At 36.9% G+C, this 22,127-nt stretch overlaps 1 protein-coding gene across 1 annotated transcript; it reads right to left on the bottom strand.

Moving 5' to 3' along the window:
• Positions 1 to 111: 111 nt before the first annotated feature.
• On the bottom strand, positions 112 to 17,471 carry LOC132635602 (pentatricopeptide repeat-containing protein At5g10690). Its single transcript, XM_060352051.1, has 12 exons — positions 17,091 to 17,471; positions 15,142 to 15,324; positions 14,881 to 15,013; positions 13,618 to 13,709; positions 13,340 to 13,501; positions 13,167 to 13,235; positions 12,677 to 12,812; positions 9,739 to 9,971; positions 5,829 to 5,906; positions 4,353 to 4,421; positions 3,833 to 4,009; positions 112 to 575 (listed from the first exon to the last, which is right to left on the bottom strand). The coding sequence occupies exons 1-12, from the start codon at positions 17,352 to 17,354 to the stop codon at positions 300 to 302; spliced, it is 1,872 nt and encodes a 623-aa protein (XP_060208034.1). The 5' UTR covers positions 17,355 to 17,471; the 3' UTR covers positions 112 to 299.
• Between the last annotated feature and the right edge of the window lie 4,656 nt (positions 17,472 to 22,127).

Genomic DNA, 22,127 nt, shown 5'->3' with positions numbered 1-22,127 from the left:
CAGTAATGCGATGAAGACCTGTTTTTCCATTAATTTTGGTCCAGTCGACGGTAACATATTTATTTATTTAAATTCTCTCAACAACTCCAAAGTTCCCATATACCGTGAATATTTCTGTCACAAATCCAACACCAACATTATGTATAGTTGAACAGATAATCGAACCATTCAAAGTCGATAGTATCGCAATCTACCACGCGATAAGTGACACACAAAGAACTCAGCAGCCCAAAAGAAATGATAGCCTACTCTACAATGGAAAAAGAAAAGCTCATGCAAATTCCCTTTCTCGAGGTATTCTATCTACAAATTTCAATAGGTTCTCTACAGGCAGAAGAATTTTGAATGGCTAGTTGTGATGAAGTTGGAGCAAGCTTATATAACTGTTCAGATGTAAAAACTCCGACAGCTCTTACATTGGAGCTGTAAAACATTCCGCGCACATTTTCGTATTTTGCAACAATAACCATTTTGTACCTCTTCTCTAGCATTAGATCAATAACGCGACCAATGGATGTTGAGGTTGTCACAGAAGGAGGTGGACTTCTCATCATGGCTGAAAGTGGCGCATCCAGCTGCAACAATAGGCATCAAAAAACATTAGAAGAACTCCACAACTCAGGCTTGTCGGTGTTCTAGTTCTAATTCAGTCTCTGAGCAATAGACAACCAATTTAACTACTCAATAAGACAGTGAAAGCAGGAATTTAGAATATTCGCTTCTGTTTTTATTCAACTCATCTTCTATATTCCACAATGAACTCAAGCAGTTTTCTGAGACAACAAGTACAAATCAATTATATGTGAACAGTAAACAGAATGAAGGATGAGAAATAGTCGGTGTAGCCTGAAGTTAGCGAAGGCGTGGAGCTGAGAAAATGCCAACCACTTAGCAGTGTCTTGCTCAAGGATTGCTCTCTTTCTATTTAACTCCTAGTACTCTGATGGTCATTGGCAAGAGGTGGATCCCCGATTTGAGGTTCTAGATTCTAGGACAACGATCTCAAGTGTTAGTAATTGGGTCCTGAATTTAAGTTGCACAAATTTAGTTGCTCTCTTAACACATGGAGTTTGTGCCAAATGTACCGGGTTCTGCCGAAAGTACATGTTATACCTACCTCCGCCCCTGTCATTGACAGCTTTCCTTCCTCGCGATTCACCAAAACATACTAGAACTCTATTATCCTGACAATGGTCAGGCTATAGCACCATCAAGGATGCTTACGGACATGACTATGAACAGGATTTCAAGCAACTTGACAGAGCAAATCATCAACCATATCTTTCACCCTTTTTCTCTTTCAGTTGTACTTACGCCATTTTCGAGCCCCGATACTCTGAATGATCAGCACTCAACTTTGTGTTCCTTTCAGTTTTTCATCATTAAGCCCTAAGTATCCCTTCATGTAATCATAGGCATCATACATTCTCCTTCTACAGTTTTACTTTATCTAGATCAGTATGTAGTTTCTAGTGATCCTGGAGCTAAACGCAAAAAGACTCCAAGTTCTTAGTTAATATGTCATCCTTTATTGATAAATAGATATGTCTAGAATTCAGAATAGCCTTATTCCAAAAATAAAACAAGTTAGGAAGCTGTTTCTTGGGCTCTATAGCTTAAAAACTTCAGCCAGTTAAGTTGTTTACTACTTTCCCAAAACATATGGTCATGATGCTCTTGTAAAACTATAGCTCAGTCTCAAACAAGTTGGGAGTCGGCTATATGAACCCTCACTGACCGTGTTTCCCCATTTAAGCTCAATTCATGTCATCATCATAACCCCCCCCCCCCCCCCCCAAAAAAAAGTAAGTTAAATATATAAATAAAATAATAATAATAAAAGTTCTCTATATTTTTATTAGGCATATAAATCACGATAAGGTCAAACACTCCAAGAAAAGCAATAGGTTCAAATCAACGAACTCAAAAGACTAAAACCTATTCCCAACTAGTACATATCACCTATATGGATCTTTTTCTTCCATCTTTAGCAAAGTCTGCTTTGATTCCAAGAAATTGCAGGTCTTTAGACAATTTCCATGCATGTGATGTTAGGTCTACCTCATCCCCTTTAGCACCTTCACTCACGCTAGTTTCACACCTATGGACGGGTGCATCTGTGGGTCGACGCAAGAGAAGACAAAACCATCTTAAGCATTCTTCTCTCGTTTTATCCTCAATGCGTGCTACTTCCCATTCTAGCAAATGTGGCTATTTTTAATCTTATCTGGTCTTGTATGAATGCACATCCATCTTAGCATTTGCATCTGTGCAACACTTATCTTGTCGATATGTTGGACTTTAGCGGCTCAACATTCACTACCATATAAAATTGTCGGTCTTATAACTGTCTTCTAGAACTTACCTTTCACTTTGGTAGGTATCCTTCTATTGTGTAACACAAGGGTAACACTTCTCCTTTCATGATGCTCTTCGTACCCTAAAAATTGCACATACTTGGCTTGTTCAGGTTGGAGTTAGTAGGTAATAACAGGAATTCATTTCAAAGGCCTTGCTCAGTGTATACATCTGATCCTACTTCCATGTAACATAATATAGTTCCACTAATGCCCTAACTACCACCAGACAAGAAGTTACTCCTTTCCATTCTATTCCACAATCTACAAGATCTTTTTCACAAATTTATTCATGGCACTACCTTAGTTGCCATTTTTCTTCAGATTCAAATCTCATCTGACAGACTTTTTTGTTTCCTTCTAAAATCCCCCTTCAATCCTAGAACTATGGACTCACACACTAATGATGCTTCTGCATATCTTCTTCGCATGATTGAACTAGCAGCACTCTTTCAGACCTGTACATTGAGAAGTAGGTATCTATTCTTACATGTCACAATCTTAAGCAGCTTTCATCGTCTGATACCCACTATTGAACTCTCTCATATACTAGTCTTCTGGAGTTTGATGCCATGCAGAAGCAGATAACTCCAACCCTATGAGAGGTAGGTTAATAATTGCTTAAATGAAGACCAATACTTCCCACCTTGTCGCTTTTATTTTTTCAAACTGTTGGATAAGATCAACCAGTCATTTTCAAGGAGGTTGACTTCTTCCATCAGGAATGACCATTATTTCCTTTCCATTGAAGTTGGAGAAAATGGAAGGATGAAAAATGCAGAATTAATAAGAGATGCTTCTGTTTTCCTGCTTAGTTCCATGGGTTAGAAAAATGATAATTGTTCCTTGGATTGTGTTCTATCAGTATCCAGAGAAAGGCTCTCGTCCATCTGCGAAGCCTAAGTCTCTATGATATGGATGCCATTGACTGGATGAAGACGTTTAGGAAGGGATCGCTTAAGCAGTAACTGAATCCCTAGCACTATCTTGAAAAAATGTCCAACGACGTGCTGATTGAGACATAGTAGGGGCATTGAATTAAAAGAGCCTTTTTTGAGGCTTTTATTTAAGAGTCAAAACTCAAGTTTTTAAAAATTGGATAGGAGGGACTCTTTATTGATTAGTATATTTTAAAAATCCAAAGTTTTCGTATTTACATCCCCCCCCCCCCCCCCTTCCTTCTGACAGCTAATGAGCTAATTCAATCGATCATCATTAGAAACTCTATATTCTCAAGGATATATGCTCTTATTATCACACATGAACAGTGGTAGTGATTAGATTGCCATATCAGGGATAACATTCACACGCTGCTAATAGACGATGTAACCGAATGCGAAAGATATTACAAAAGTGGAGTTGTAGCTGTAGGAGAGAGTATAATGTTTCAGAAGCACACCAAGACAAACTAGAGAATAATGCCATGCATAGAACAAAGATAGCGAAATAGATCAGAGAGGTCATAGATAAAGTACCTCATTGCAGTCTTCACAATGCAGTATTCCAACACAACTTCCCCAATCATCTATGACTGGAACAGTCGAATCCTTAAAGAAACGCATGACCACTTCCTTTAGTTTCAGGGTAGCTTGCAGTGGCCTTGCTTCAGAAAATGGAACCATGATATGCTCAATAGTATCACGTACTGACACCTGCACCAGGAAAAAGAAGAAATCACCCTAACAATGTTGTATATACATATAAGCTAAATAATACCAAACAACACTACCAACAGACTGAACATTGCCAACTTCTATTATCTTTATAGCAATTTATGGCACAAACTCAGCTTCTTCTGCATTTACCTATTTCTCCATACAAGCTCAGTCTCAGAGCAGAAAAGCAAATATTACAGATATCACAGTGATGAGAATTTGAAGCAGAAAAAGTAATGAAAGCTCATCTCTACCATAATTACAAATATAGTGCTTGCCTGGCAAACAAAGGAATTAGTTGACATCAATTGTTCTGAGAATGCAAAATGAGATTGCATACCTGTGGCAGTATGCAAGGACTAAATATAGAAACACTGAAACCAAGTAATGCTTCAATTCGCAGAGCAACCTGCAATAGTATTAAACTGTATTATAGGTAGGTGGTCTGAAAGATATGAAACAGATATCAATAGGAAGTCCAAGAAGCAACACAAGTACCATGTGAAACATCAAACAGAAGGAAAATCCCAAACTAAAGGGAAAAAAAGGAACAAAAAAAGAACTCTTCGATGTATAAGCTTCTGCTTGCCTGATTTGCTTGAAATCTATACACTGTTCCACTAGTTTTATGTGAATAAATCTTATGGATTCTAAGTTACTGCATAAGATTCAAAGATTGGAAAAAAACTCATCTCTGATTCGATTCATACATCTCTATACCTAGGAATGACACGAGAATTAATCGCTCAAAAAAATATGACGAAGACAATCCTAAACTACCTGAAAGCAGTAGAAACTAGAGCTTGATGAGGAGAAAGTATTGTGTATCTAACACTTCGAGATATCTCAGCTCCTCTTATGAGATTGAGAAGAACTTGGAAGTCTTAGACTCTTAGTTCTCCTAATCAATGTATCGTAGTTGTTTCTGATCATGCCTCAATTCTACGTGAACCTCCATATGTTAGATTTCTCTTCCCCGTGAAGATGTGGGTCCAAGGTAGAGGGATGGCGAACTTGTTGCACAGTGATGAACATACAGGTTGGTGGGAAGCCCAGTTTCATAGTGGCCCCCGACATAGATTTGTTAGAGGATCTAGATTCCAGAGAATGGACTCATTTTTTGGGATATATTGATGGCAAAAATCTCCAACATTAAACCAAAGATCAAAGAGTCAGACTCACTGGAATAGAACATGCTCTCTCTGATGAGGAATACTGCAAGGAAGGACAAGAAGGAATCAGGCGTATGTGTTCCTGAATCTTCCCTAGAATTGGAAATTCAAAGAGATATGATAGCATCAAACAGCTTCAGATCAATGACAGTTTGCTTAAAGTCTGATTGCAAGATTGGGAAAAGCATTGCTTGGTTCTATCAGCTTCAAAGAACAAACAATGACCAAAGGATGGATATTTCTTGCTTACCCTAAATAGGAAGTGGTGACAGCCAAAAGGATTCCAAGGAAATAAAGTTCCAGCTCCGGACAGATTTACTGTGATTTTTTTATTTTAAGTTTCTTTTTTCTGTGTGAGAGGTGTGAAGGATGACATGTAGAATACCATCTACCACTTTCTAGATATGACACTGCTTGGATAAATCTCGGTGCAATTTTTAGTGCCCTTATTTTGGAAAGGTTGGCACTACATGTGCCCCATGAAGTTGAAAAACTCTAAGCTTAAGCACAAACTGAATCTAGTATATCATAAAGGAGCCAAGTAATTGAGCTATTTATTTATTTTTATTTTTTAAAAAAAAGGAGCCAAGTAATTGTATTATTTGGAACTCAAGTAAAAGAAAGTATCAGAGACTAAGGCTTACCATTCCACCTCGACTAGCCCATGGTATTTGCTTCCATTTCTCAATATGGCCTTTCATGTACTGTAGGGCCAAATCCAACTGAAAAAGGACAATTGAGCAACGATTAGCATAGGTACTCGTCGGAAAAAACATTAGCAAAGGTTTTCATGTCCATAAATTATATACAACATGGTCGATCCAAGACTTGAGAAGTGCTCTTCTGAAACATATTTAAACTTCAAAGATAAGATATAATAAGTAGAATAGCTGAATGATCTCAAAAAAACAAGTAAATTATATTGACGCAAGGTTGTTGCGAGTCAATTGGGTTTAAATACAGTGTTGCAGACCTAAAATAATTATATACAAGCGTCCCTCTTCACCAGTTCAGATTTTAGATAAGGCGCTTCATACAATGCAACTTGATACCGTTATAAACATAGGTCCTAAGTTCCAGTCACACTGCCACCCATCAATAAAAATATTTTCACGTGCTCGATTTAAAGGAAAAAAATAGGTCACAAGAGGCGTGTTGCAGACCTAAGGAAAATATATAAAGCTGATCATTCTTTGTTTAACTGTTTAGACGAGACAGTTCACATAATTCAACAAAAAAACAAAAGGCTTAAAAAGAAGAAGCATAGTATTTTAACATCAGTTTTGAGCAACCAACCAGAGTTCCATTCAACGAAAAACAGAATGCACAAGGGAGGAAGAACAACGATAAATTCAAACTGAAACAATTAAATGAGCTTCTGCGAACACTTCATAATTCATATAGCGACTGCTTGTGGTTACCACTCATTATTTTCGTAATAAAAGATGGATTGTTGAATGACAAAAAGGGTTTAAACATGAAAAGAAATAACCAGATAGTAGTATCCACTATCAGCTCAGGTGAAGTAGAAAATGCCTAGACGATGATCAAATAAATGCTAAAACTCATTTAGCCCAGAAAGAAAAAGGAGAAATAAATTACTGTTTTTTAGTTTCTTTCTCAAACTATCTTGGAAGTTGCAATAACAAAGGTATTACCACTATCATAACAAGAACTTAGTTTAACCCAAGAAACCCAAAGGCCAAAGGGATGAAAAAAGCTTGAATCACTCAGGTAGTCCTAGTACTAGATACTAGATAGACCGGCCAGTCACCAGTGACATAAGATCCTTATCTGCTTGTACACGGACAAAGTCTCGCTTCTGTCCAAGAAGCGACCGCTTCTTTGAAGTCGCTTTGCCTCACACCCTAGAAGCGTTACTTGGTCGCCTCACCTCCCCTCACTTTATCGCTTTGAGCAGTGAAGTAATCGCTTTTCACAACACTGGATGATGGTCTTCCTTTGATGTCTCCAAGCTAACCATAATAGAATAGATAGGTGAAGCAGTCAATAGCAGTTTGTCCCAGTGTTGTCAAAAGCTCATTTAAGGTGCGCTTAAGCCTTGAAACTCAGGAAAGGTCTGGAAGGTGCTTAGCCTTGCTTAAGATGTGCTTCAGTGTAGGCAAGGCATTAAGGCGGGCGCCTCATTCCCATGAGTTATATCTTGAATCGAGGAGTAGTAAACAATAAATATAATCGGCAAAGAGATGTATTTTTTTTAAAAGGACTTTTTTTTGGCGCTTTCCGCACCGGGGTAAATAGAGATGTATAATCGTAAAGTAAAATATTATAAATGAATATGTTACTTTTTTCTTTCATTACATATATACTTTTATTTAACTAAGCAGTTTAGCTGTGTTTTGCGCTAAAAGTCCCAATAAAACTGGAGTGCTTTTTAAAGCTTTTCGCCTTTGACAACACAGACTTGTTCTCGATCCAGCTTCACACTTAGCAGCTCTATCAAATCTCCAATCCAATCTTGAAAGATGAAGTGGGTTTGGGAACCAGAAGAACAAGAACATCTTTTTTACCACCTTAGGTGTAGAAGCACCTCTTTTTATGCTAAGCTTATAAGGAACTCGAAGGAGTGGTGAGACCAACATCACTCCCATAGAGCGCTAGGTCAATCCTGCCACCTCAGCCTCCTATTTCCCCAAACATGTCAACAAGCAATCAGGTTAGATGCTCTGCCTTACTCTCATTTTGCCCCTCCTAAGTAGGAACACATCCTGTTTCCAAAAATGAGTTGATGAGTTGAATCCAGTGGAAGGTACTTTTCATGAGCTTGTTATGGTTCGAATTTCTCATACGAACTCAATTCTCTGTTAGGAAGTCTATCACTATTTTTCTATAACTGAGATCTTGACCGTTGAACCTTAAAGAAATCAGTATTAAATAATAAAAAAATCATTATAATTGTAATAGCCCACAGGTCGCTGGCGGTTGAACTCGAAAAGGGGAGTTAGATGTGAAACTTGCCTTAGGCAAATCACATTGAGTTGTAGATGAGTCGATTCCCCTGAAAGGTACTTTTCATGAACTTGTTATGATCCCAATTACTCATAGGAAGTCAGCTCTCCGTTAGGAAGTTGATCAATATTTCCCGAGGGAATTTCCGTGGAGCGGTGAAATGCGCAAAGATAGACAAGAACACCAACTGCGAAAGCACTCTGTTGGGCCGACACTGACACCGAGAGACAAAAGCTAGGGGAGCAAAATAGTCTAGGGATTGGCGACTTACCCCTCAGTAACTTTGGCACAGGACGTTCCCAAAATGGGCACTATAGTAGACCATAAAATTTGCGTTGTGATGGGAACCCCGAGAAGAGTTAGAATGGCAGCTCCTACCCCTTGGGCGATACCAAATAAATGACTACTTGAATCGGCATTTTGAGCATAAAGATTCCATTGATCTGTAATAAGTGGGCCTAACCCCTGGGGATGCGGTAATACATCTAAGAAATTATTCCACCGAACGTAATCCCCTCTAGGTGCATGAATAGCAACATGGACTAAATTCTCTGTCCAAGCCAAGGAACTTACGCCAGAATTCGACATTAAATTGGGGTTTATCGGGAAAAATGCTACGAGCTTCCAGAATAGTATGGGATCTTCGCAAAGTTTCTGTAACTGAGATCTTAGCAATTGAACCTTAAAGAAATCGTATTAAATAATAAATAATTACAATCCACGGATTGCTGGTGGTTGAACTCGACAGGGGTTCAATGTGAAACTTGCCTTTGGCAAATCACATCAAAATGGAAAGGGAAAGTTAGGAGTCATATAAGAGCGAATTTTAGGATTCAACTGTTGAGGCGCTTTTTGGATTAAAACCCAAGCGAACAAAATCGTGGAGCCCCAAAGCCTTGAGGTGGCCTAGAGGGTAGGGCCAAAGTGAACAATATACTGGTAGTTGGGCCTGAGCCGTGACATGTGGTATCAAAGCCGATACCTTCCCTAGTAGGATGATGGGGCAAAACTCAGCAAAATGTTGACTCCCTAAGGGGGTTGAGCGTAACAACCCACGGACCACTGGCAGTTGAACTCGAAAGGAGGTTCCTTGTGAAACTTGATTAGGCAAATCACACATCAAGGGAAATTTTTTGATCATATAAACGTGAGTTTAGGATTTAAATGTCAAAGCTCCTTTTGGGTAAAGCCCAAGAGACAAAATCATGAGGCCCAAAAGCCTTGAGGTGGCCCAAAGAGGTTGGCCAAGGCAGAAAATACCAATTGAGCTTGGGCCGTGACAATAATATCAATGAAAAAGTTTTCATATAATTTGTCTTCAACTTGTTGTAACCATCTCCACTGGAAGGGATTATCCTCCTTTCACCTCTACAGATTGATTTCTCCAACTTATTTTGCCTAGGTTTTAAATTATAAAGTAATTTTGTCCACAGCACTAAGTGTAACCTCTTCTTTACATAAATCAAGAACAATGTCTATGAAACAGTGGTAAGATGATTTCCAGGGAAAGTGGAACATATATAGCAGTCCAGACTTACTTGAGCTGGTGCCTAAGAACTTCAAGATCAAGTATGCAGAAAGTACCTGCCCATTGTTTAATGCTGCCTCCATCAGGAGATGATCAGCCTCTTCATTAACTTTAGAGGTGATTGTTCCAGATGAATCCATCCACATGCGTCCATGCAGTTTTTTAACCATTTCATACTCTCCTCTAACAGCAAAAGCGCGCATCAGAGCAAGGAAGAGATGAGGCTTTGGCCGTAAGCGAGAATCTTCTCCAGCTTTCTTTACTAGTTCCCCATACACAGTCAGAGCGCCTATCATATTGTGCACAAATATTCAATATGCAAAGTGACAGTGGAGGTAGCAGAAAAACCATCAACAAAATAATAGCGTTTTCTTGAGAATAATCAACACAGTCATAACTTACACACTCTTTTCTTTAATTAGTTAAACTTTACACATTATAACGACGAAAACAAAAGTTTGAGTGCGAGAGAAATTATTGCTCAAGTTGCACTCTAAATCTACTTTCTTTCTTTCCTTTAAACGATTAAAATCTGTTTTCTTTCTTTTATTGAAGTTGTCCATGCAGCTGAAAATATAAGATGGATAACTATAAAGCAGGATACAAAGGAGAATACGGACTCTTTTATGAGTGAAACTCAGGATAGTAAGTACGGATAAATTAAGCAAGGGATTTACAACTTGCAGGTTCAGTCATGTCAAGGAGGAAGATAAGCCATATCAGCAATAACAATACCGTATAAGCTACTTGGAAGAGAATCAAACAACACGAGAGTGCACATTGATTTTTGCATTTAAGCATGAATCTCCCCAAAATGGAGATCTTCAGCTTCTTAGGAGATGGATATGCTGCATATTCATACTATAGAAAACACACTTCATTAAGAGATTAAATACATAAACCAATTAATGGTGATAAAAAGTCATTAGTCTAGAGGTATAGGAATTTAGGAATATTTTCCAGATTCCAATGTTTTTCTTCTTTCCTGTGAGAGAAAAAGAAAAGGAAATTGGCAAATATTCCAAAATTGATTTACATGAACCCATAATACCAATAACAATAAACACCTACGCAATTACTAATTCTTTCAAAAGGGATATAACTCAGTTCCATAAATGATGATATATCTTACTGCACTGCATCTATTTGCAATATAAGAGGTATTACCAGAGTTGCCCACTATCCTTAAGAACATTTCCATCATATAAGGCACTTCTGTGGAGTGACATGCTCCTCACCCTTATGAAGGTGTTAATTACACTTCATTTAACTTATTAATGTGGGACAGTTCCCAGATATCAGCCTGCCAACGGCTTCTGTATATAGTAATGGTTGATCTGTGACAGCCAGGAGGCCTAGCAACAAGCACCATGTACATGTCTGATAAATTGTTGTTATTACTAGATCCAAAAAAAAATGTTTGATGTATTGTTGTGTGAGAAGTGATACTCTCCATTTCAGCCCAGATCCCAATGGGGCTCACAGTTTTGTTCTTTAAAATACAACCCTGATGTGGACAGAAGCCTCACTGTCATAAATGTTTTAGACTTCACAGAGCTAATCATTGTTGAAAGAATCTTGCCAATGTTTTCTGCACTCCAGCAAGTTTTTCATACTTGTCAAAACCTTAGCACAGTTGCTTTTACTCGATACTGAATAAACTAAAAATGTGAAATCTCCTACTGATCTCACCAAATAAAGAGTAGATCTATTGACTAGCTGTATTTCTTCAGTGATATGTTATACGAAGTTAACATTTCTAATGGAACTTTGGAGTTTGTCTAAACCTTTCTTCTGAAGGTTCTTGAGATCCCATTTCCTCTTTCCTGATCTGCCAGCTAACAGTGTTAGCTACTTAATTTAAAAAACCCTTGCTTCTTAAACAGAAAGCTCATTATCTGACTAGATAACTTTTCAATTGATACACAGATAACCTCTAAGGGTTTGAACTCTGAAACTTAAATGTGGTCTGATTGTCGGAAAATCAAATATGAAAAAGCGATGCTGAAAAGGTACCATTTTTCAAGCACTAATGTTTTTGTGAAACCATTTTCAAAAGACTTGAAACATAGACCAGGGAAGCACTGAACTCAAATAATGGACTCCTCCCAACAGATTACTGAATATGTTTGGCCAGGGAGGCAGCGACAGGAGGAGGTAAACTGATAAAAGTCAAATTAAAGCTACTCTTCTTTCTTTTATCAGTTGTACTTTATCATTCTTTTTCACTTGTCATGGAGAAAAATGTATATCTGATGGCGACTTAAAGGGTACTCACTGTATCCTATTCTAGTGGACCTACCGAAAGGTCAAAACAGATTTCTCTTCTGCCATGAACTTTTCAAATAGTTCTTGAAAGTTTCTCAATGCTAAGACTAGTGGTAATAGAACTTTGCACATGATTTCTATAAAAACTACTACTCCTCAATCCCATCAAGTTGTGGTCGGCTATATGGAATTTCTGTAACTATTCCACCTTATTCATGTCCCTATCATTGCATACTACTCTTGTCATAAATAATCTCAGGCAAATTAGGGAATTTCTAAAAAGGATGTTCTAAATCTCACACTTATCCCTACATTGGCATATGGTCCCCAATAAGTTTATATGTCACTTCTAAATCTATAAATTTTGTTTCAAAAAGACATACCAATTAACATCTAAAGTTGATTCCCAGACTGATCAGTTTGGTCTTTGTGACCTGAATCAGTTTATCAAATTGTGAGGGGAGGAACTCAAAGAAAGCTGATATGCTTGCACATAGAGAAGATTTCACATGACATACACGGTAAATTTCTCATGGAAGCAATTTGTCTCAATTCATGCCTTTTAGACCCTTTTCTGTAGATGCTAAGATTCAATATGTACGATTTTGTGTTGAATATTATTTCAGTTTCACCAGTGATAGCCTTCTGGAATTGACATGAGTTATTTAAATATACTGTCATAACCCTGAGTTGTAGAAGTTTCAGTAATATCTGCATAGACCATACCTTTTATTGTCCCACAATTCAAGAAGGCATCAATGATTGCAGTGTAAGCAACTCGATCGATATGCAAATTGTTGGATGATTTCATTTCTATGACAATCTTTTGAACTGAAAGAAGATCCTGCGCATGACCAAAACCCTACAAAAAGGAGCAGAAATTCTAGACACTAACAAGAAATGACAGCAGAAACCTAACTCATCAATATTAAATGTAAGATTGTACAGATTTCTGGCAAAGCTTCAGTTGAGTCTTTTACGTTAAAACCATATACTTATATGGTGAAAGAATTACTACATTGTGAATTTAATGGAAAAGGTAGTTTACGTGAAGATGTATAACTTCGTATGAATAAAAATGAACTAAGATCAACAGCACAACATCTCAGATTTTCAACTATTGTTCACTTTATCTGACACGTATTTATCTCATTTCCATAGCAGGAGTTCCAAAAAACGATTTTAACTGTATACAAAAGGTATCTCACACACACACCTTTAGCAACGTAGTGTAGGTGACTACATCCGGGAAAATGTCATCATCTTCAACAGTTTGCGCTCTGTCCTGCACCAGTCAAATACACACTTTTCAGGTAACAATAATGTGTGCAACATCATGTGAGCAAATAATGAGGCTCTAAACTGGCCTTTGGAGTTCAGAGGTGAAACCTTCATGCCCTCAAAGAACTGCATCGCAACATCCAACTTTCCAGTCTCCACACATGCTAGGATTAGTGTATTATATGTGAGCTTATCCAGGATCAGTCCATGTCTTAGTATTTCATCATGCAAACTTAATGCTGCCTCAGGATTACCTGTGCTTATGTACCCCTGAAATTTTGGAAATGGCTCTGAGGAATAATTCGGTGTATAAAATATTTTACATAGAATGATAAATGCAGAGATCCAACAAATACGGAAGTTAAACTTGTGGGTAAGCAGAAGACCTTCATCAATAAGTTGTAGACCAAGACAGATCCACCCTCGTGAAGTACAAAACCATATCGTGCAAGAAGACCATTAGCACGGCGTAGATCCCCTGCACTAGAAAGGCAGAAGTAAAGGAGGTATATTAAACAAGCCAAGAAATTAATCTTGACAAGAAACTATATTCAATAATAAAGCACCACCTGACAATGTGTGGAAACATTAAAAATACGGAAGGAAATAAAATAACTAGTTAGTAGAGAAAGTAAAGAATAATGAAAAATGTCTTTCCTCTTGTCTTATTTTCTTCCACAAACTCATTAATCATCTCATTCTTGAAAAGGCCACACATGATACATGATGCTACAACGTGGCTAGTGGTAGAAAAACTATCTCAGATTGTTGCATAAAAAGGTCATGGAGCTATATTAATGAGATGCAACACGGTGACCACACTTGTGAGATTACACTGGGTTTGTTTGTTGTTGTTGTTAGATGCAACACTGTATTGTACGTATTCATGTCTGTTATCGCATAAATTAACTATATGTATATTATAGATAGTATTTATAAAGAATTCAGGCATAAGACAGTTGTCATTTCATTTTCTCAATTTCTTCTCTTCCTTCTTATTTCTCACATGTATAAGAGCTAAGATGAAAATAAATTTTATAATCATTGTACAATGACCAGCAATGTTCAGAGACGGAAAGCATAATTGTCGCAGAGTTTTCTGGCGACAGTCAAATTTGTTTTTCATTGTTTACATGGGTGTTGTGTATCATTAGAAGAGGAAATTTTTGCAAAATGCAGAATGTACCTGATGTATATCTCTTTCTTAGGTTTCCTTTGTTCACTTTCAGATTAGACTAGATAGGTACTGAAGTTTTGGAAGGTTCCTGGATACAGAAGCTATTTCTTTTTGTAAGGTTCCTGATGTAACCACTGCGCAATTTGTGTGCTTTATTTCAATAAAATGTTCGCTTACTTATCAAAATAAATTTAATCACGGTGTCATTTGGACTTGGCAGCTTTAGTTCGGAAAATCTAACAATTAGAAAAAAAAAAAAAAAACATTGGTTTGGAAACATAAAATATGGTAATAAAATCCTCTACATTTTATAGCTCAGATGTGTTGGAATTAACGTCCTGCCTTAAGTAGTGGATATCCAATATGGATAGTAGGTTAGTCCTACAGCCTCCAAATTTTGCACCAGCAATATAGATCTCAGAGAACAATAAAAGCATGTAATGAAATTCCATTTACTCCAGGAAAAACTAACCTGCTTCAATTAGAGAATTTAGCAGACCACTAACAAGCGGTGGCGAAAGTTTTGGACTTCCAACAGCGGTACCTTGTTCAACAGCTTCAAGTAATTGAAATGCTTGATCAATTCTTCGGGCATCACCCAAACCCTTCCAGGAAAAATAGTAAGCATGCTTAGATATGTCCAATACTTCAATTGCCACTATTCCAGACTATAACCTACTCATGGGTACAGTTTTTTAAAATAATTATAGGGAAATTACCGTGCTCCAAATACCTTTAAAAGTGTAGAATAAGTGATATTATCAACACCACAACCCTCTGGGCCTGACATTTCATCAAATACCCTTAAGGCCGATTCTATATCAGCACAATGAACACAAGCATGCATCACTGCATTCATCACAATGGTGTTCAACTGCCCATGTCGTTTCTTCGCAATCTCAATTTCCACAAAAATCTAGAGTTCAATGAACAATTTTGAGAGTTAAAACAAGTTGTATGAAAATCAAATGTTTCAAAATTAACAGTTCAATTTAGTTTTATACAGTAGCATTGTTTTATATTCTGTTGGTGACTTGTCAGTACGAAAAGGTGCTTCCAACACAAGGAGACAATGATTATCCTTCATGAAAGAAATTCAAACATTCAAGCTACAAAAATTTACAATTTATAGCTAAGATTGTGCACCCAAGGATGTGGCCTAGTGGTCAATGAAGTGGGTTGAGAATCATGAGGTCTCAGGTTCAAATCCCAGCAGAGACAAAAACGCTAGGTGATTTCTTCTCATCTGTCCTTGGTGGGAGGTGGCAGGTATCCCGTGGACTTTGTCGAGGTGCGCGCAAGCTGGCCCGGACACCACGGTTATCAAAACAAATCTATAGCCAAGATTATGCTTCAGGTAGATTCTAAGTCTGAGTGCCAATAAAGTGTTAGTGTAATGATTAAAAAGACTGCCAACATTTTAAAAGACAAGGTTAGAACTAGCCTTAGTGTAACGCAGGCTCTAAACCTTCTAAGTTGATTATGGAGCAAAAGATCTTCATGCACGTTTTATATAACGGACGTCTGTCTGGTAAATCTCAAAAATGCCTTTGGGACGTCTTACTCATCAAATTCCAAATTATCATCTGGTTGTGGTTCTCCAGAATCCGCCACCTCGAGGATTGAAATGTTTGGAGTAGTGAACATAGTTTAGGACCACGTGCTACAAAACTATACATAACCATGAAATGGTCATTAGCTGTTATTTTCATGTCATAGACTGCTTGTTAAAGTTTCTACAACAGGGTAGCACTGCAACATAACAATGATAATTCTTATCAATGCTAGCTTTGAGAAGCGCTTCTACTCTACTTGGACTAGCGTATATCCGCTCTTTGAAAGAAGAAAATGTTTTGACTATAACTCATATGTATAATAAATTTAAATTTATTTTTGTACAGTATATTATTATATACATTGATGCCTAAATAATTCAGTTAATGTTGTATATCATTTGAAATTTTGGTATATTATCCGATTTAAGTATATCTCTTTAGCTTCCAACCATTCTTTCTTCTAAAATAAGAGTGTATACGGTAAAAATCGGATATATGCTAGACCGGTGAGTCCGAAGAACGAGCATGAAAACTTTCTTTTGGGACCGGAGGAGTGCTTGATCCGAAGAAAGCAAAGGACACCGTTTGGTCCGGTTTCTCCATAGCCGAGTTGATCGTGGCCGTTGGTCCGGGTGATCCGTTACACAACTGCCACGCGTCAATACCGTTCTACCACATTGTACTGCCAATCGTACAGGTGTCAGACAGTATGACAAAACCTTATCCATTTTAGGGTTTTTTCTTTATTCAAAAGGGCTTTATGTTGTATGAGGCCCATGAGGCAAAACTATAATAGGGGCCATTATCCTACTTTGAAGGGTTGGCTTCTTGAGTTCTAGAACATTTGTAACAGCAAGAATATATAAATCTCTCCCTCTTAATATCTGATTTTGGTCCGGATTTACTGTGTTCCTCTTTAGATTTGTTCAATCAAACAGTACCATATATTATTAAATATACATATTCGTTGCAAACCATCAATTAGTATTCAGATTACTCGTAGCTGAACCTAGTCCATTTCCTTTTAATCAAAATACATCAAAGCTTAACCACATATCCTATACCTCATTTATAAATTCAATTGATTATCCAAATTCGGGGTAAACAAACAGTATGTTGTAATTACCTGGTGGAGTTGCCTTGTGCGAGTGAGCTCAACAACGCGAGAAGTGAGTGGTTTTAGATTAGGTTCAGAGCGGAAGCGTCTTTTGAATCTCCCCAAATAATACCTTCTCGACTGACTGCCAGACACTACTGGCAAGGAAGAACAGGACGATACTAATGGGTTTTGCTGCCAGCATTTTCTTGAAGGAAACAGCACCACCATATGAATATGAGCAAGTAAGGAGTGCATCTTTGCATGAATTTGGTTCATAGAAAGACTGATCATTGCCCCCACATTTGATCAAATTGAAGGTTGGGTTGAGAGCTTGGAGGAGAGTGAAGGTGTTAGAAGGAACTCGTCATTAATGGATAATGTGGAAGCCAATTGGCGGGTAAATGGAGGATTCCCAATATTTTATCATCTACATATCCATTACGAGTATTTTTATTTTTAAATTTGTTTTTCCTTACTCCTTTACATTTTCATTATTTTACGTGTTTAATTGGATATAGACTTTGATATATTAACTTCAATCGTATAAAATATTTAATAAAAATAAAATAATACAAAACTAATGATCAAAAGTGAACAAACATGTCTATCTATCCATACTTTATATCAAAAGGAGAGTACTTAAGCTTGATATTTAGCCAAGTGGTGTATTGAGAAAAGGTCACTTGACACTTTTAGGACAAAATCTAATAATATTTTAGACAAATCTAATACTTCCTCTGGATCAAAATAAGTATCCACTAGTCTTTAGCACACCTCCTAAGAAAATAATATTAATTCCTAGAAAAAAATAAGTACTTTGACCGGATTATCCTTAGTGAAATACTACTCGGTTAAGTAATATAGTTTCTTTATTACATAAAAACTCACTTATGCAAATAGGGGCAAATTTCCTTCTTGATTATGTAAATGGACACTTTTTGAACAAAAAATAAAAAGGCTAAGGATGTGTTTGGTATGATGGAAAGTGTTTTCCAAAAAAATGTTTTCCTATTTTCTCTTGTTTGGTTGCACTTAAGATCTTGGAAAATGTTTTCCATAAACATTTGAGGGAAAACATTTTCCGAATTAATAAAAACACACTAATCGCATTTCCAACTCACCCTCCGTACGCCCCCTACCCCCACCACCGCCCCCAACTCCAAACCTCAACACCTATAAACCCAACCCCACCTCCCCCATCACGCACCACCACCACCCCACTACATCCGAAACCACCCACCCCCACACCCCACCCCACCACACCTCACCTTAGACCCACCGACCCACCCCTACCACTCTCCAAAAAAGATTAGGTTTTTTTTTAAGATTTTAAAAGTTTTTTCTCTTTGTTTTTTTACATCACCCACTCATCCTCCCCCAAATTTAATATTTTTTATATTTTTATATTTTATAAAAAATAATTTTTTCCTTACTCCAACCCCCCCTCCCCCGCAGCCTATCACACCTCCCAAACCGTACTCCTCACCATCAAAAGTTGCACTCTGAATTCAAAAATTTCATGGTGTGTTTGCTTTGAGTATATGCAAATGCTTTTAAAACAGACATTTTCCAACTTGTGTATCAAATGCAAGAAAATGAGTAGAAAAACCATTTCTGAGGAAAAAATTTCTTAGAAAACATTTTCGCCATACCAAACACACCCTAAGTGGACACTTATATTGAATCGGAGGGAGTAAAAATTATGGCAAATCAAGATTTGATCAAATTTAATGTATGGAGGAAATCAATTAAGAATGACTCTTATTTAATACAAAAATAGATTCCAAGTGCTGCTTTTTGTAGGTTCCCATGGAAGGTTTTCACTAACCCCATCAAATCCCTATTTTTTCTTTTAACCTATTAAGTTATGAGTCGTCAAATGGATTGTAGCCGGAGACAGTGTTGGCATACTGCATTATTATTTTATTTCATGCTTACTTTATTACTTTTTTTCCATTGCCTCATCTATTATTTAAGGATCATATTAACTTTAGTCGACATAGGTTCCACTTGCTCCATCAAGCTTGTGCCAATCTGACTTATCGTATCTTAATTAGGTGATGGGCAAAATGACATCATTTTAGGCCTAGGCAGGGAAAAATTGAACTTCGAAGGTAACAATCTACTCGAGCCAAGTATGGTGACATTGAAGCACGATTAAATGAACGATATACGAAGAGACCCCTTGCCTTAAGCCATCAAATCATTTATCCGCAATATTGATGTTATAAGGCGACCAACTTCTTCTCCAAGAAAGATATAATTAAGATTCAACATGCAAAGATCACAGTAAATAGTGAGTGTTGGAGATATTAAGTTTTCCATAGCAATGACCCGTGCTTGACATGTGCGTTGTTGTTGGCTATTCAGAACAACTTCATACGTCAACATAATTGGTGTCGTAGAAAATCATGGCGTAAATTTCACAGATGGTCTCTTAACTAACACTTTTTTTCATTCACAAAAGTCATGTAACTATCGTTTCTAACACAAAAGCCATTTAACTTTGAATATATTAACACAAAAGTCACTAAACTACTTTACGGTGAATAATTCATTTTTTTACTCTTTTTTAAAATAAGAAAATCAATTAAAAAGGTTTAACCCGACCCCACCCGGCCCAAAACCCCATGACGAAAATAAATAACATTTCATATTCTTCCCCTTTTTCTTACCATTTTCAGACGTTTGGTTTGAAATAATTCGACCATGACCAATTAAATAGCATATGGCATCATCTTGACCGAGAATGATACTATATCTGTAAGTTTTAATTGACAAAGTTGACCACCCATTATACTAAGTTTCATTGTGCTAGCTCAAGATGGGGAAGAAATTCCAAATCAACTGAAAGCTATAAAATTAGTTTAGACAAACCATATTTCAAGATCATGTACAACAGGCTAGTAAGTAGTGACCTTCCATCAGGGTACTTTCTAGAAACTTAGATCAAGATTCTGTTTGCAAGTTCATTGAAATAACTTTCAGCAACTTGTGCAATTGATTTTCCTTCTCGTTCAAGGTTGCTGCCCACAGTCGAGTCAGTCTAATCTTATCGATGACATGATATTCAATGACAGACCATATGTTGTACATGTTCTTGAAACAAGGTACTACTGAAGCTGTGAAAGTATCAAAAAGGGGCAGGGAAGTCAAGAAAAAAGTAATGCAAGATTATGTGCAAGTTGTGTCGAAGAAAATGTCTCGTCTTTTCTAAATGACATACTAATATGGCACAATATGTGTATTTTTTTTTTCTTTTAATTCTTGTTGATGCATATTTTCTGCTGGAAATATGGTTTGTCTAAATTAATTTTATAGCTTTCAGTTGTCAATTTGGTGATTTGAAATTTCTTTCCCATCTTGAGCTAGTACTATTAAATTTAGTACAATGGGTAGACAACTTTGTCAATTAAAACTTACAAATATAGTATCATTATCGGTCAAGATTGTTGACACCCAATTTTGTCCCGCCTCTCCCCCGAAATACCTATTAATACTTCTGGTATTTTGAGAAATTGAAAATATGCATTTAAATTTTACTATAATTATTAGTCTTTCATTAACACCCACGTTTTATTATTCCGCTGCAGTTATTATTATTATTATTATTATTATTATTATTATTATTATTATTATCATCTTTATTATTATTCTTAAATTATCATTTTTATTACTAATTGTCATTAATTATTATTTCTTGTTATTTCCATTATAATCATTATCATTATTATTATTAATCACTAATCATTATTATCAGCGTTATTTATTATCATTATTTTATCAATCATTGTCATTTATTATTATTATTATTATCATCATTATTATTTCTTATTATTATTATCATTATTATTTTATTATTACCCCTATTATTGTTATTATTATTAATTTATTATCATTTTGTTATTATCAATAATTGTTATTTATTGTTATTATTTTTTATTATTATTAATTACTATCATCTTTATTATTATTATTATTAATTATTATCATTTTTAATTATCGATATTTTTTATTTACTGTTATTATTATATCTATTATTAATTTTTATCACCATTATCATCAACATTATCATTATTACCATTATCATTATTAGCAGTGTTACTACCGCTATTTATTTGCCGCTATTATTTAGCATTATTGAAACTTGCATCTCTCGACGTTTCTACCAACTTTCGCACACACATCGCATTTATTTCGCACATCTAATTGATAACGTTTGTTATTAAATATTATTGCACGGTCATTTACGACATCATAATTTTTACTCGGGTCTTTTTATAATTACATATTTCCGTATTAGGTGATATTCTGGCACCCTTAGTACATCGTTAATCAAAATGTGTCTATTATTCAAATTTAGAAGCCAAACTATTTCTTGCACTTAGTCCGTATTTTGACTTACCGGACCCCAAATCAAAGTCCGATTAATTCCTAATATTTTTTGGACTAGACCATATTTTTTCATCTCAATTTTCTAGATCAGTCCATGTTTAATTTACTAGTCCATTCTTTTAATACCCAGTCTAAAATTGGACCCGGTCCACAAATGGACCGGGTCCAATTCATTTTTTCAGCCAAATAAGGAAACCCTTTTTAGGGTTTCCCCTTCATCTTCTCGTCTTCACTCCCTCCGCCGCGCCCTCTCTCTCCCTCTTTCTCACTGCTCCCCCATCGCCACCCCTCTCCATCCATCTCTCCGTCGCCACCCACCTCAGTCATCACCCACCTCTGTCGCCATCGCCCTAACTCCATCCACCTTCCACTTCTCCACCCACCCGGCACCTCTGTCACACCCCCATCCTGTCGCCACCATCTCCACCGCACCTATACCCCCACGTGACTTCCACTTCATCTCTGACACCTCCACTACCTTCGTCACACCCATGTACCCTTCTGACACCCCACTACACCCCATTCCCCTCTTCGTCTCCGCCATACCCTGCCTCCTCTGACACCCCACCTTCTCCTTCTCCCCACGCGCCACTGTCACCCCCACCTCATTTTGTCCCCCCACGCTCATCCCTCTCTGCTAGCAAAAATGAAAACCCTAACGAATCTCTA

The sequence above is a fragment of the Lycium barbarum genome, chromosome 4 (assembly GCF_019175385.1).
Source record: "Lycium barbarum isolate Lr01 chromosome 4, ASM1917538v2, whole genome shotgun sequence".
Taxonomy (NCBI): domain Eukaryota; kingdom Viridiplantae; phylum Streptophyta; class Magnoliopsida; order Solanales; family Solanaceae; genus Lycium; species Lycium barbarum.
This window is presented reverse-complemented; position numbering and strand designations above follow the sequence as displayed.

Excerpts from the sequence above, each read along its gene's own strand:
- LOC132635602 (XM_060352051.1), bottom strand. The coding sequence starts at position 17,354 with ATGATCAGTCTTTCTATGAACCAAATTCATGCAAAGATGCACTCCTTA. Across the intron at positions 15,014-15,141 it reads CTTATTCTACACTTTTAAAG|GGTTTGGGTGATGCCCGAAG; the intron begins GTATTTGGAGCA and ends TTTTCCTGGAAG. Across the intron at positions 13,502-13,617 it reads TCTACAACTTATTGATGAAG|GGGTACATAAGCACAGGTAA; the intron begins GTCTTCTGCTTA and ends CCAAAATTTCAG.